At 41.9% G+C, this 12,608-nt stretch overlaps 1 protein-coding gene across 1 annotated transcript in view; it reads right to left on the reverse strand.

The window, feature by feature from the left end:
- The window catches only part of LOC123759180 (adhesion G protein-coupled receptor L2), a 356,308-nt gene that overhangs the window by 110,217 nt on the left and 233,483 nt on the right, over nucleotides 1-12,608 (reverse strand). Inside the window, exon 16 of the mRNA XM_069325190.1 lies at nucleotides 11,513-11,611. Coding sequence (XP_069181291.1) covers nucleotides 11,513-11,611 — 99 coding nt within the window. The remainder of the gene's footprint in view (nucleotides 1-11,512; nucleotides 11,612-12,608) is intronic.

Below are 12,608 nucleotides of genomic sequence, written 5' to 3' on the forward strand. Positions count from 1 at the left end.
CATTGACAATGCCAATATGTATTGTCTTCAACTGTAGTGCCAAAGTGAAGACAAACAGCGTGTCCTTGAATGAATGTCTCCAAACGGGACCTAGCCTGACACAAAGGCTACATGATGTATTATTACGATTCCGCACTGGTATTTTCGCTTATACGGCTGATATCAGTAAAGCTTTCCTTAGAGTAGGCTTCCAAGAGGAGGATCATAATTACACCAAATTTCTCTGGATTAAGGACCCACTGGATCCTGACAGTGATGTCATAACCTACCGGTTTGCCTCTGTGCTATTCAGTGCGACTTCTTCACCATTTCTACTTCAAGCCACATTAGATACACATTTGAAGAAGTCAAATAGCCCTTATAAAACGGAGATCAGCGACAACTTGTATATCGATAATTTCCAGGGAACTACTAATGACAAATCCAAATTTGTAGAAATCTACCATGAGGCTAACCGTGAGTTGTTAGGAGCCAATATGCCACTACAATCATGGGCCTCAAACAATAAATCATTAAACCAGATAATCGAGAAAGAATTTCCGGGTTATCAAGTGCCTAATCAATTAAAAGTTCTGGGCGTGGAATGGAACACAGTTACTGAGAAGATGAATGTCAAGTCAGTACAAACCAATAACACATCCCTTACCCTGAGAAAATTACTCTTAAATTATGTCAGTCAACCATTTGACCCTTTGTGCTTACTTAGTCCTATATTAATATGGGGCAAACTCCTCATGCAGGAATGCTGGCAGAAACACATGGGATGGGATGATCCGTTGCCAATTGAGTTGCAAGATAAATGGCAAATACTCGCTATGGATTTCAATCAATTAGGTGTTTTGAAATTTCCTCATAATGCTTCAGGACAAAACTTACCCACGAATTTGCACGTCTTTTGCGATGCCTCTGGCAAAGCATATGGCGCTGCAGCCTACTGAGTCAATAATGCACAATCATTTTTACTCAAATCTAAAGCAAGAGTTGCTCCAATCAAGAAGAGATCTTTACCTCAAATGGAGTTAACTGCTTTGCTAGTGGGAGAATGATTGGCTCATTGCCTGACCAAGACACTCAATAATATCCCCTTTGGTGAAATTGTAGTGTGGTCAGACAATGAGGCAGTCTTACAATGGGAAAGAAATAACAACAACAAAACTCCCTACGTTAGTAATCGCGTTAGGGAAATTCATGAATTATCTGCTGGATATAAATTCAGACATGTCCCCACTAAGGACAATCCTGCAGATTACTTATCAAGAGGGTTAACATTAAAACAGCTAATCAAGTCTTCGATGTGATTTAATGGACCTTCATGACTTGTTAGTGGTCAGTGGCCCGAACAGAAACCACAAGTCATAGTGACCAGTATCACTACTCCCTTGAAAGACCCAGAACCTCATCGAATCTCAGCTATTAATCCTCACAATATTCCAACTTGAGTAAGTTATTAAGAGTGACAGCACATGTGTTTGACTTTCTTGCTAAGAGAGGTATCAGGCAGAAGTTTCCCAATCCTATCCTCTACTGGATCAAACGTGCACAACAAGAGACGTGTGGAAGTGAATATGAAAATCTTCCAGATAATTTAACCAAGTCTCTAGGTATCTGGTATGACAGCAACACTCATAATATATTAAGGTGTGGAGGACGTCTGCTTCATGCAGAAATTTATTTCGATACAAAGAATCCGATCCTTCTACCACGTCACCACATTATTACAAAACTTCTAGTTTTACATCACCATCAATATGGTACTTTGCATGGTGGAGTGTTGGACACTCTCACCGACTTGAGACAGAAATATTGGCTTCCCCAAGGTCGTCAAACTGTCAAATCAATCATTAAGTTCTGTGTAATCTGCAAAAGATACGACGCTCGAGTGTGTCCTTACCCAGGACCTCCACCACTCCCTAAGTAAAGAGTAGTCCATCTTCGTCCTTTTGAGACTACTGGTGTCGATTACACAGGAGCCTTGCTTCTCACTGGCACTCCAGATAAGATACCAGTGAAAGCATATATTTGCCTCTTCACGTGTGCAACCACACGAGGCATACATCTAGAAGTGACTTCTGACATGAGAGCCAAAGCCTTCATCCAAGCTTTTCGTAGATTTGCAGCTCGCAGACCCTGTCCCAAACTAATGATATCTGATAATGGTTCAAATTTTGTGGCAGGAGAAGCCTGCCTACGAGAGATATGGAATCATCCAGAAGTGCAGTCTGTCATGCAGAGACGACAATGCCACTGGAAATATATTGCTCCCAGAGCCCCCTGGCAAGGTGGGTTCTACGAACGTATGATAGGGACTGTCAAGAAATGTTTAAGGAAGACCTTACATCGACAGAAAATTAGTTTCTCTGAACTCCAAACACTCGTCGTGGAAATTGAGACGCGAGTCAAAATTAGTTTCTCTGAACTCCAAACACTCGTCGTGGAAATTGAGACGCGAGTCAACAATCGCCCATGAACTTACCTATCAGATGACTTCTCACAGAGAGAACCCCTGAGTCCCTCACATTTAATTCATGGAGGCCTGCTGAGCCCTCTGATACCTTTGGCAGAAGAGGATCCCGTCGACCCTTCCCATGTAACCAGGAGTGATTTAGTGGAAAGTTACCAACATCTCTCGAGAGTAATTGAAAGGTGGTATGAGGTGTGGACTCGAGAGTACCACTATGGAACTTCGAGCCCCTATAATAAAGTTCAGCTCAAACCAGGAGACCTAGTGTTGATTGACATTCTGACCCAGGTCAGAATGGCCTATATGCAAAATTGTCTCTATCCACCCAGATCACCAAGGCATCCTGTGAGTAGTACGGGTTTTGTGCCGAGGCAACACTACCCTAAAAACCTTAGAGAAGTTGGTACCTCTCGGATTAGCAGAACGAGATTGTTTAACAGAACCAGCTTCACTAACAGTTTCCGAGGACAACAATTCTGATCCACCGAGCACCCGCCCAACTAGAGCAGCTGCTCAACAATGCAAACGGAAACTACAAGCCTATTATAGCTCTGACTAAGAGCAAATAATTTACCATCCAATTTGAGTAATCATGATGATGCTGTGTTGTGATGTCATGTAACAAATCAGTTACAAGTCACAATGACCCAAGACATTCACCTCACAGTAGATTCTCAGTTACCTTAAACTGTATGATTTAATCATTAATTTGTTTGTGTAGGCTATCAACTATAACATTATTCCATCTAGAGCATCTATGAGTTTAGAAAACTTTAAGACTTAGTAACATAACCATTACACGTCATCGCGACACCAGTCTTTGAGTACATTGTAGGCTTTAGTAGTTAACTTTAAATGATTCACAATTCCATGTTTTACATTTTACATGAGTTCCTTTACAAGACTTAAAGTCTTGTATGTCCTTGACAATTACGGGACATCCGTTATGTGTGTACTAACGTACTAACATACTAACATTAATATTAACTTTGAGATAGGTACGTCAGTACTTAACATTGAACTGCGACCCGAGTTCCCCCCCCCCCCCCCCGGAGTTATGTTGGAAATTTTCAACACTAACACACTACCATTGTATTATAATACATCATTATTATATACTAATTACAGTAGTTATTAATTTCACTAACGGTAGTGTTAACATAAATTAATATTTCTTTATCTGAGCCTATTGCTAATATTCTCACGACATCGAGAGGCAGGATTGCGTCAGATAATGTCCATCTAAACATATTTATTACCAATATGTTAGAGAATTGAATGTGGTTCTCTAAAATTATCAGTATTCCATACAATAATTAACTACGGATAATATAGCTCCCAATAATCCAAAACCGAGAGTTATTAACTGAAATTATTATCAAGTAGCAGTTTTATCTGTTACGTACGAATGCTATGGAGAAAATAAAATTTCTCTCCATTTCTCGATTAACACCATTTAACGAGAATGATATTATTTAATTCCCTATAATTGCAACCCGGTTCTCATTAATGCATTACATCAGTAATTACACGGAAAAGAATTATCCGTGATTAGTAATTTCTGTTGTGAATACGGGACACGAGTTGAGGGAGGTTGGAGAGACGCCGCTATTCGCCATGCTTTGTCGCTAGAGACGCCAACAATCACATCATGCGTCCCGGGAGAGTCGATTTCCATCAATACTACGTTAGGCCCTTGCATTTAATCGGCGTAGGAGCATGCAATTGCTCCAGTAGCAATCTAGGATTGCTACGGTGGACAACCAGCAGGTTAAGTGCCTTAGTATTGTTTATATTGAGTACTCTTTATATCCTTGTACTGTGCACTGTCCATCGTTATGCTACGCAACCTCCACAAACAATAAGTACATCCATAAGGAATTAAATTTATTCCTTTTATGTCATAGTGAAGATACTAGATAGTAGGTGTAAACAATTAGTATAGTCAGTTGAAATTTCAGCTTGTGTTGTAAGCGGTCGTGGTCCTCATGTTCCCAGGCCATGCTTGAACTCACATGTTGCAGCAAGTAGCAGATGACGCCATTGCACCTCTACCTCTCCGTTCACTATTACAGCTAAGCAGCTGAAACCTTTTCTATTATTTCTTTGATTGAGAAAATTCTAGATCAGTCGAAGAGATTTAGTTTATTTGATTTGAGATATCTAACGTAATATCTTAGCCTCATAAAGGTCAAATGAGAATAATTGCTTGGTTAATCAACATATAATCTTTTTACCATTAATCAATATATCTAATGTTTCTTGATAGTATTTAGTATAATTACTAATTTTTATTCGAGGAAGAACCAGCCTCGATGAAGTGTACTGGGAGGAGATTACATCTGGTATTAACCCCCAATTTTGTGAAGGACGGAAAGTTTATTCTCAAACATTAATATATTATACAGCCCATAAAAGTTTAAAGAATAACTTTTAATAGTTTCATATCCATAGGCACTGGTGTTTCAGTCCTTATCATTTAACTTTATCTGTTTCCCTTTTCAGTCAAAATAGGGTGGTCCTTCGATTAATTTAAATTAATCTATTAATTAAATATCAATCAATTAATAGAGAGTAAGCTTTCTTCCCAACACCAACACCTCCCCTGGTTCTTCTGAACCCATTGCATTCAAATCCATCTACATTCAAATCCCACATACATCCCTCATTCCAAGGACCCCCTCATCCCCCCAAAACCCGCCCAGCCCTCATCCGCTCAACCCCCAAAACCTGCCCAGCCCTCATTCCCTCAACCTCTAACCCTGTCCATGGAGGACACAAGAAAATGTATATATGCTAGTTAGCATTGTAAATGTGTGGCCACGTCTGTGGTAGAAAATAATAATAATAATAAAAAAAATCCCTTAACCCCCAAAATCTGCTCAGCCCTCGCCCTCTCCCCAGCCCCTCTCCTTCCATGTGACCCCTTACCCTTGTGAGGGGGTCACATGGACCCCCCAAGGGGAACGGGGGAATCTGCCCACCCCTTCCAACCTCTGAGTTTCCCCTGACTAATACAACCTCTCTCCCACTCTCACTATCCATGTTCCATCTGCCCCTCTTCCCCCCACCCCCTCTATCCTTCTCCTTTCCCCAACCTCTCAACCTCTATCTGACTCTTGACCTCTCAACCCCCTTATGTCTATCAGACCCTCCCTAATCTTCAGACTCAGTATGCCCTTCCTACTCCATACCAATCTACCCAGGCCCTACCCCAGACCTTCCTAGATGCCCAGCCCCCATTCGCCCTCCAAGTACCCCTCCAGACCCCATTCACCCCCCAGACACCCCTTGGATCCCCCCAGCACCAATTCACCCCCCAGATCCCCCCCAGACCTCCAGAGAAAGGGCGAACTCTGGTACCAGATTTTTCATGAAGAATCTCAAGGTTTGATACACCAATGATGATGGGGTATCTAATAAAGCAGAAGAGATAAAAGAAAGAGTTAGTGGGGCAGATCCTAACAGATTTGCAATAGTGGAAACTAAAATAAATGACATGATCTTGGATGCAATATTTCCAGAGGGCTACCAGGTGATAAGAAAAGAGAGGACACAGACACAGGGAGGGGAAGTGGCATTCATAATAAAGCGGAAATAGAAGTTTGAAGACCTGGGAAATCGGGTTACCAATGAGAGCACAAGCTCCATACATGGAACTTGTGCAGTTCGACGGCAGGTGGGAGGAAGATTGTGATCTTGGTAATCTACAATCCCCCATCAAACAGTAGAAGATCCAGGCAGGAGTATGATGACAACAAGGCATGAATAGATGAACTGCAGAGGCAGCAACATTAGCTCACAGAATGAGAGCGAAGCTGCTGGTCATGGGGGCCCTAATCATGGAGAGATAAGTTGGGAATCAAGGAATCCCCATGTAGGGAACGAAAAGTGGGGAGCAAAGTTAGTAGATGTTATTGACAGGAATTTCCTAACACAACATGTGAAGGAAGACACAAGGGAAAGAGGAGGAGATGCACCGAGCCTATTAGACCTTATTTTCACCCAGAACGTAGAAGACATCGAGAATTTGGAACGTGAAATACCTCTAGTGGCCCAGCGACCATTGTGTCCTAGTCTTTGACTACATGATGGAATTCAAACTTGTGACCATGAGGCAAGAGGTCTGGGAAAGGAGAGTCGACTACAGGAAAGGGGACTACATGGGGGATAAGGGACTATCTGGGAGAAGTGCAGTGGGAGGAAGAAATTAAAGGAAAAACAGTCCAAGATATGATGGACCCAGTCATACGGAAATGCCAGGAGGCCGAAGAGAGATTTATATCAACAGTAAAGTGAAAAAATAAGAGAGAATATAATAACTCTCTATAATATAATAGGAGAAATATAATCCTCCACTATAATAATAGTGGAGGAAGTACAGAAGACAAAGGACAGAGGACAACAGGATCCGATGCAACAGAGTTAGGAACGATTACATTAACATAAGACTAACATCGGAAAGGAACTATGAGAACGATATTGCGATCAAAACAAAGGACACCTAAATTACTACTCAGCTATATGAGAAGAAAATGTCGGTGAACGACCAAGTGACAAGACTAAGGAAGACAGAGGGGTCATATACTGAAAGTGACAAGGAAATCTGCGAGGCACTGAATGCCAGTTTCCATGGAATGTTCACAACCGAGTCTGAGCAGCTCCCATTGTTAGAAGAGATTACCCTAGGTGAAAGAATATCAGAAATAGAGGTGACAGCAGAGGAGGTAATGAAACAATTGAAAACACTGGATGCAACTAAAGCAGTTGGACCAGACAAAGTATCATCGTGGATACTAAAAGAAGCAGCACAGGCCCTCAGCGTGCCTCTGTCAACGACCTTTAATGAATCACTTATGTCGGGAGAATTGCCCAATTGCTGGAAGAGGGCAAATGTTGTACCGAATTTAAAGAAAGGCGATAGGAAGGAGGCACTTAACTATAGACCTGTATCACTGACAAGCATCCCCTGTAAAATACTTGAAAGAATAATAAGGCTACGACTGGATGCACACCTGGAGAACGTTAGGTTTGTGAACAAACATCAACATGGGTTCTGGAAAGGGAAATCGTGCCAAACAAACTTTTTGGAATTCTATTATAAATTAATGAGGATAAGACAGGACAGAGAAGGTTGGGCGGACTGCATATTTCTAGACTGCCAAAAACGCCTTTGACAGAGTACCGCACATGAGACTGCTGTTCAAACTCGAGAGGCGGCAGGCGGGGATGGGAGGAAAGGCCCTAGCATGGATAAGGAACTACCTAACAGGAAGGATTCAAAGAGTTATGGTAAGGGGCGAGAAGTCGAACTAGCGAACAGTAACGAGTGGAGTACCTCAAGGATCGGTGCTGGGACCCATTCTATTTCTAATATATGTTAACGTCATGTTTACCGGAGTCCTACATGTCCTACATGTCGATGTTCGTGGATGATGCAAAGTTGATGAGAAGAGTTGTGACATAAGAATTGCAGGATCATCCAAGAAGACCTGAACAGGTTGCAGAGATGGTCAGAGAAATGGCTACTGGAGTTCAACACGAGCAAATGAAAAGTAATGGAAATAGAACTAGGTGATAGAAGACCAAAGGTACAGTACACAATGAGGGGAACCGCCTACCAGTGACGACGCGAGAAAGAGACCTGGGCGTGGATGTAACACCTAATCTCCAGAGGCACACATAAATAGGATAACGACAGCAGCGTACTCTACACTGGAAAAAGTCAGAACATCATTCAGAAACCCAAGTAAGGAGGCATTTAGGGCACTCTACACTGCCTACGTCAGGCCAGTCTTTGAGTATGCCGCCCCATCATGGAGTCCCCACCTGAAGAAACACATAAGAAAACTGGAAAAGGTTCAGAAGTTTGCAACGAGACTCGTCCCAGCATTACGAGGGATGGGGGTATGAAGAGCGCCTGAAAGAACTAAGCATTACGACACTAGAAAAAAGAAGGGAGAGGGGAGATTTGATAGGAACCTATAAAATACTCAAGGGGATTGACAGAGTGGACACAGACGAAAGATTCACACGGAATAGTAACAGAACGATGGGACATGGGTGGAAGCTGGAATCTCAGATGAGTCACAGAGATGTTAGGAAGTTTTCTTTTAGCGTGAGAGTAGTGGGAAATTGGAATGCTCTTAAGGAGCAGGTTGTGGAAGCAAATTCTAATCCTAATTTTAAAACTAGGTATGATAAGGAAATAGAACCGGAGTCATTGCTGTAAACAACCGATGGCTCGTTAGGCGGGATCCACGAGTCAATGTTCGATCCTGCAGAAATAAGTAGGTGAGTACAAATAGGTGAGTACTCACACACCCACACAGGGCGCCTGGTGGTTGAGTGGACAGCACTCAGGACTCGTAATCCTGGAGACCGGGGTTCGATCCTGGGCAATGCCGGAGACATATGGTTATCTTGAGTTATCTTCAGATGATTTCGGGGCTTAGCGCCCTCGCGGCCCGGTCCTTGACCAGGCCTTGTTTTTGTTACACATCCCCAAGAAGCAGCCCATAGCAACTGCTTAACTCCCAGGTACCTATTTACTGCTAGGTGAACAGGTGCATCAGGGTGAAAAAAACTCTGCTCATTTGTTTCCGCCTCCGCCGGGGATCGAACCCGGAACCTTAGGAATACGAATCCCAAGCGGTCCACTCAGCCGTTCTACCCATAAATTCCTCACATAGAGTAGTGCCACAGTTTAAACTTATGTACTTGTGCCAAAAGGAGCAAAAGTACTAGGGGACACAGGTGGAAATTGAATGCCCAAATGAGCCATAGAGACATTAGAAAGATTTGTTTTAGTGTGTGAGTAGTTGACAAATGGAATTCCTTAGGAAGTGATGTGGTAGAGGCAGACTTCATTCACAGTTTCAAATGTAGATATGATAGAGACCAATAGGCTCAGGAATCTGTGCATTAGTTGATTGATGGTATGAGAGACGTGATTAGTCGAGTTCCACAGGGTTCAGTCCCCGGACCTATGCTGTTTCTGATATATGTAAATGATCTCCCAGATGAAATAAATTCGTTTCTCTCAATGTTTGCTGATGATGCAAATATTATGAAGAGGCTTAAGACCGATGACGATATAAAAAGGCTACAGATGACCTAGACAAACTGCAGGAATGGTCCAGCAAATGCCTACTAACGTTCAACTCAAGTAAATATAAGGTAATGAAACTAAGCATCGGAGACAGAAGGCCAGACACAGGATAACGAATGGGAGACGAAGTTCTTAATGAAACGGTGAGCGAGGAAGATCTGGAATTGATATCACGCCGAACCTGTCTCCTGAAGCCCACATCAAAAGAATATGATCAGCAGCGTATCAGGCTAACATCAGAACTACCTTTAGAAACTTGTGTTAGAAATCATTACGAACCTTGTATTCCACATATGTAAGACCAATCCTGGAATATACGACAAAGCATGGAATACATACCTTGTCATGCATAAGCAAGTGTCAAGCAAGCTAGAGAAAGTTCATCGGTATGCAATGTTAAAAGTTGCAAAGTTCATCTGTATGTTTGGTCTGGTAAGACCAGACCCAGAAGTATGAGGCATGAGTAACAAGGAAAGGCCGCGTGAATTGCATCTCACGTCGCTGGAAGATAGAAGAGCGCGGGAGACATGATCTTCACACATACAGAATTCTCAGGAAAATTGACAGAGTAGGTAAGGGCGGATTATTTAACACGGGTGGTACACTCACAAGGGGACATAGGTGGAAATACAGAGGGAGTGATAAAGAAAGATCAAGTAACAAAATTTTCTACAACGTCCTCGACATCTCAGTAAAGCCAATGTACAACTTTGTGCAATGATAGTAAACCCTAAGATAATAATACAATAAAAAAATATTAGTAGAAGAAATAAAGAAATGCGAAATTGCAAAAAAATAGTAAATAAGCCAAAAATAATTGAAGAAAACCTCTTTACATGGACATGAATGGAAATTCCTGATTATTCGCTGATTTTACTGTTTGTTTGGTATGCCAGCAATTTGGACCGGTGCCACCAAAGGGCTTCTGTCAGCCACAGGAGGATACCACAGAGCACCAAACAACAGTGCCCCAAGAGGACAGTCAAGAACCACAGGAGGATATCACAGAGCATTAAAGAGCACCAACGAGCAATATCCCAGGAGTATTCCCTGGGATATTGAAGCCAAAGGAGGTCAACACTGAGCATCAAACAACGAGAGAGACACACAAACTCACAGAGGGTGACAAACAGCTGGTCCATGTGTCACACGAGGTAACAGAAAGATTTCACTGGGACCTCTAGCTACGACACGATATAAGAGAGGGAGCTCAGTAGAACAATGCAAACCCATGGGGCTATTAAATAGTAAATACTAAGCCTTGGGACATTTAAATAGTTAGTACCACGCCTTGAGTATCTTTAAATAGTATGTATCAAACCTTTGGGACCTTCATATAATAGCTATATGCCTTGGGATGTTTAAATATCAAGTAACAAGCCCCTTTTAATAGAAAGCACCAAGCCTTGGGGAACTTTAAATAGTAAATGCTAGGCCCTGGGAAACTTACATAATTTGTGCCAAGCCCTGTTGAACTTTCAGAAGAAACGCAAAAGCCTTTGAAACTTTTAAATAGAAAGTGCCAAGCTTTGGGGAAGCTTTAAACAGCAAGTGCCAAGGAAATCAGATTCTTTAAGTAGTAAGTACTAGGTAAAGAGTTTGCAACGTAGTAGATGCGAGGATATGAAACTAGCTAAGCAGAGAGATTGTAGAGACAGACTCAAGAGAAAATTTTTAATAAAAACAGACACAGTAAACCAAGTTATAAGGAGGAGAAGAGGGCTGAAGCGCGACCTCTCAATTTGCAGTTAGGTGGGCAAAACAGGATGAAAGCACACTGCCAACAGTGTTAGCCTCAAACACATTTTGATCCTTAAAGGCTAGTTTAAAATAATATAGCTGTTTTAACATTAATATAATTTTCATACAACATCTCTATATAACACATTTTTACTTTCATTTAATTTTTTATGCAGAAGTGGTGAATAAATTTGTGTTACCTTGGCTGAGGTGAGAGCCAGTGACAAGCAGATGAGAGTCAACAGCAGACAGATGACAGAGACGGAACACCCAATGACAGTTATCCAGTGAAGGTACACCTGAGACGGGATAACATGATATTAATTATCAACAATTGTATAGCGCGACTAAGTGACGGTACCAAGAACTGTTGAACAGCATATGATGGTACCAAGAACTGTTGAACAGCATATGATGGTACCAAGAACCGTTGAACAGCATATGATGGTACCAAGAACTGTTGAACAGCATATGATGGTACCAAGAACCGTTGAACAGCATATGATGGTACCAAGAACTGTTGAACGGTATATGATGGTACCAAGAACTGTTGAACAGCATATGATGGTACCAAGAACTGTTGAACAACATATGATGGTACAAAGAACTGTTGAACAACATATGATGGTACCAAGAACTGTTGAACAACATATGATGGTACCAAGAACTGTTGAACAACATATGATGGTACCAAGAACTGTTGATCAGCATATGATGTTACCAAGACCTGACGAATAGCATATGATGGTACCAAAAAAAAGGTGAAAAGCATTTGACCGTAAAATGGACAGTTAAACAGAAAATAACGTTATTAAGAACTGTTGAAGACAACAGGAAGATGGAACCAGGAACTGTTGAAGACAACAGGAAGATGGAACCAGGAACTGTTGAAGACAACAGGAAGATGGAACCAGGAACTGTTGAAGACAACAGGAAGATGGAACCAGGAACTGTTGAAGACAACAGGAAGATGGAACCAGGAACTGTTGAAGACAACAGGAAGATGGAACCAGGAACTGTTGAAGACAACAGGAAGGTGTTCGGACAGGAGCGCTGTGTTGTGTAGTGATGTAAGATGACATAATGTCGAGAGGTTCAGGCGAATTGAGGATGCGTGGTTTATATAAAAAGAATTTAATACAATGTGAAGCAGCAATATTTGATATTAGGCTGTCTGCCTGTCCTACTGTCTCCCTATCTGTCTCTCTGTCTCTCTATCTGTCTGTCTCTCTACCTGTTTATCTCCCTGTCTCTCTGTCTCTCTCTGTCCAACCACTTGGACTGGACGGTAGAGCG

This window comes from Procambarus clarkii, chromosome 15, assembly GCF_040958095.1.
Source record: "Procambarus clarkii isolate CNS0578487 chromosome 15, FALCON_Pclarkii_2.0, whole genome shotgun sequence".
In the NCBI taxonomy this organism is placed as follows: domain Eukaryota; kingdom Metazoa; phylum Arthropoda; class Malacostraca; order Decapoda; family Cambaridae; genus Procambarus; species Procambarus clarkii.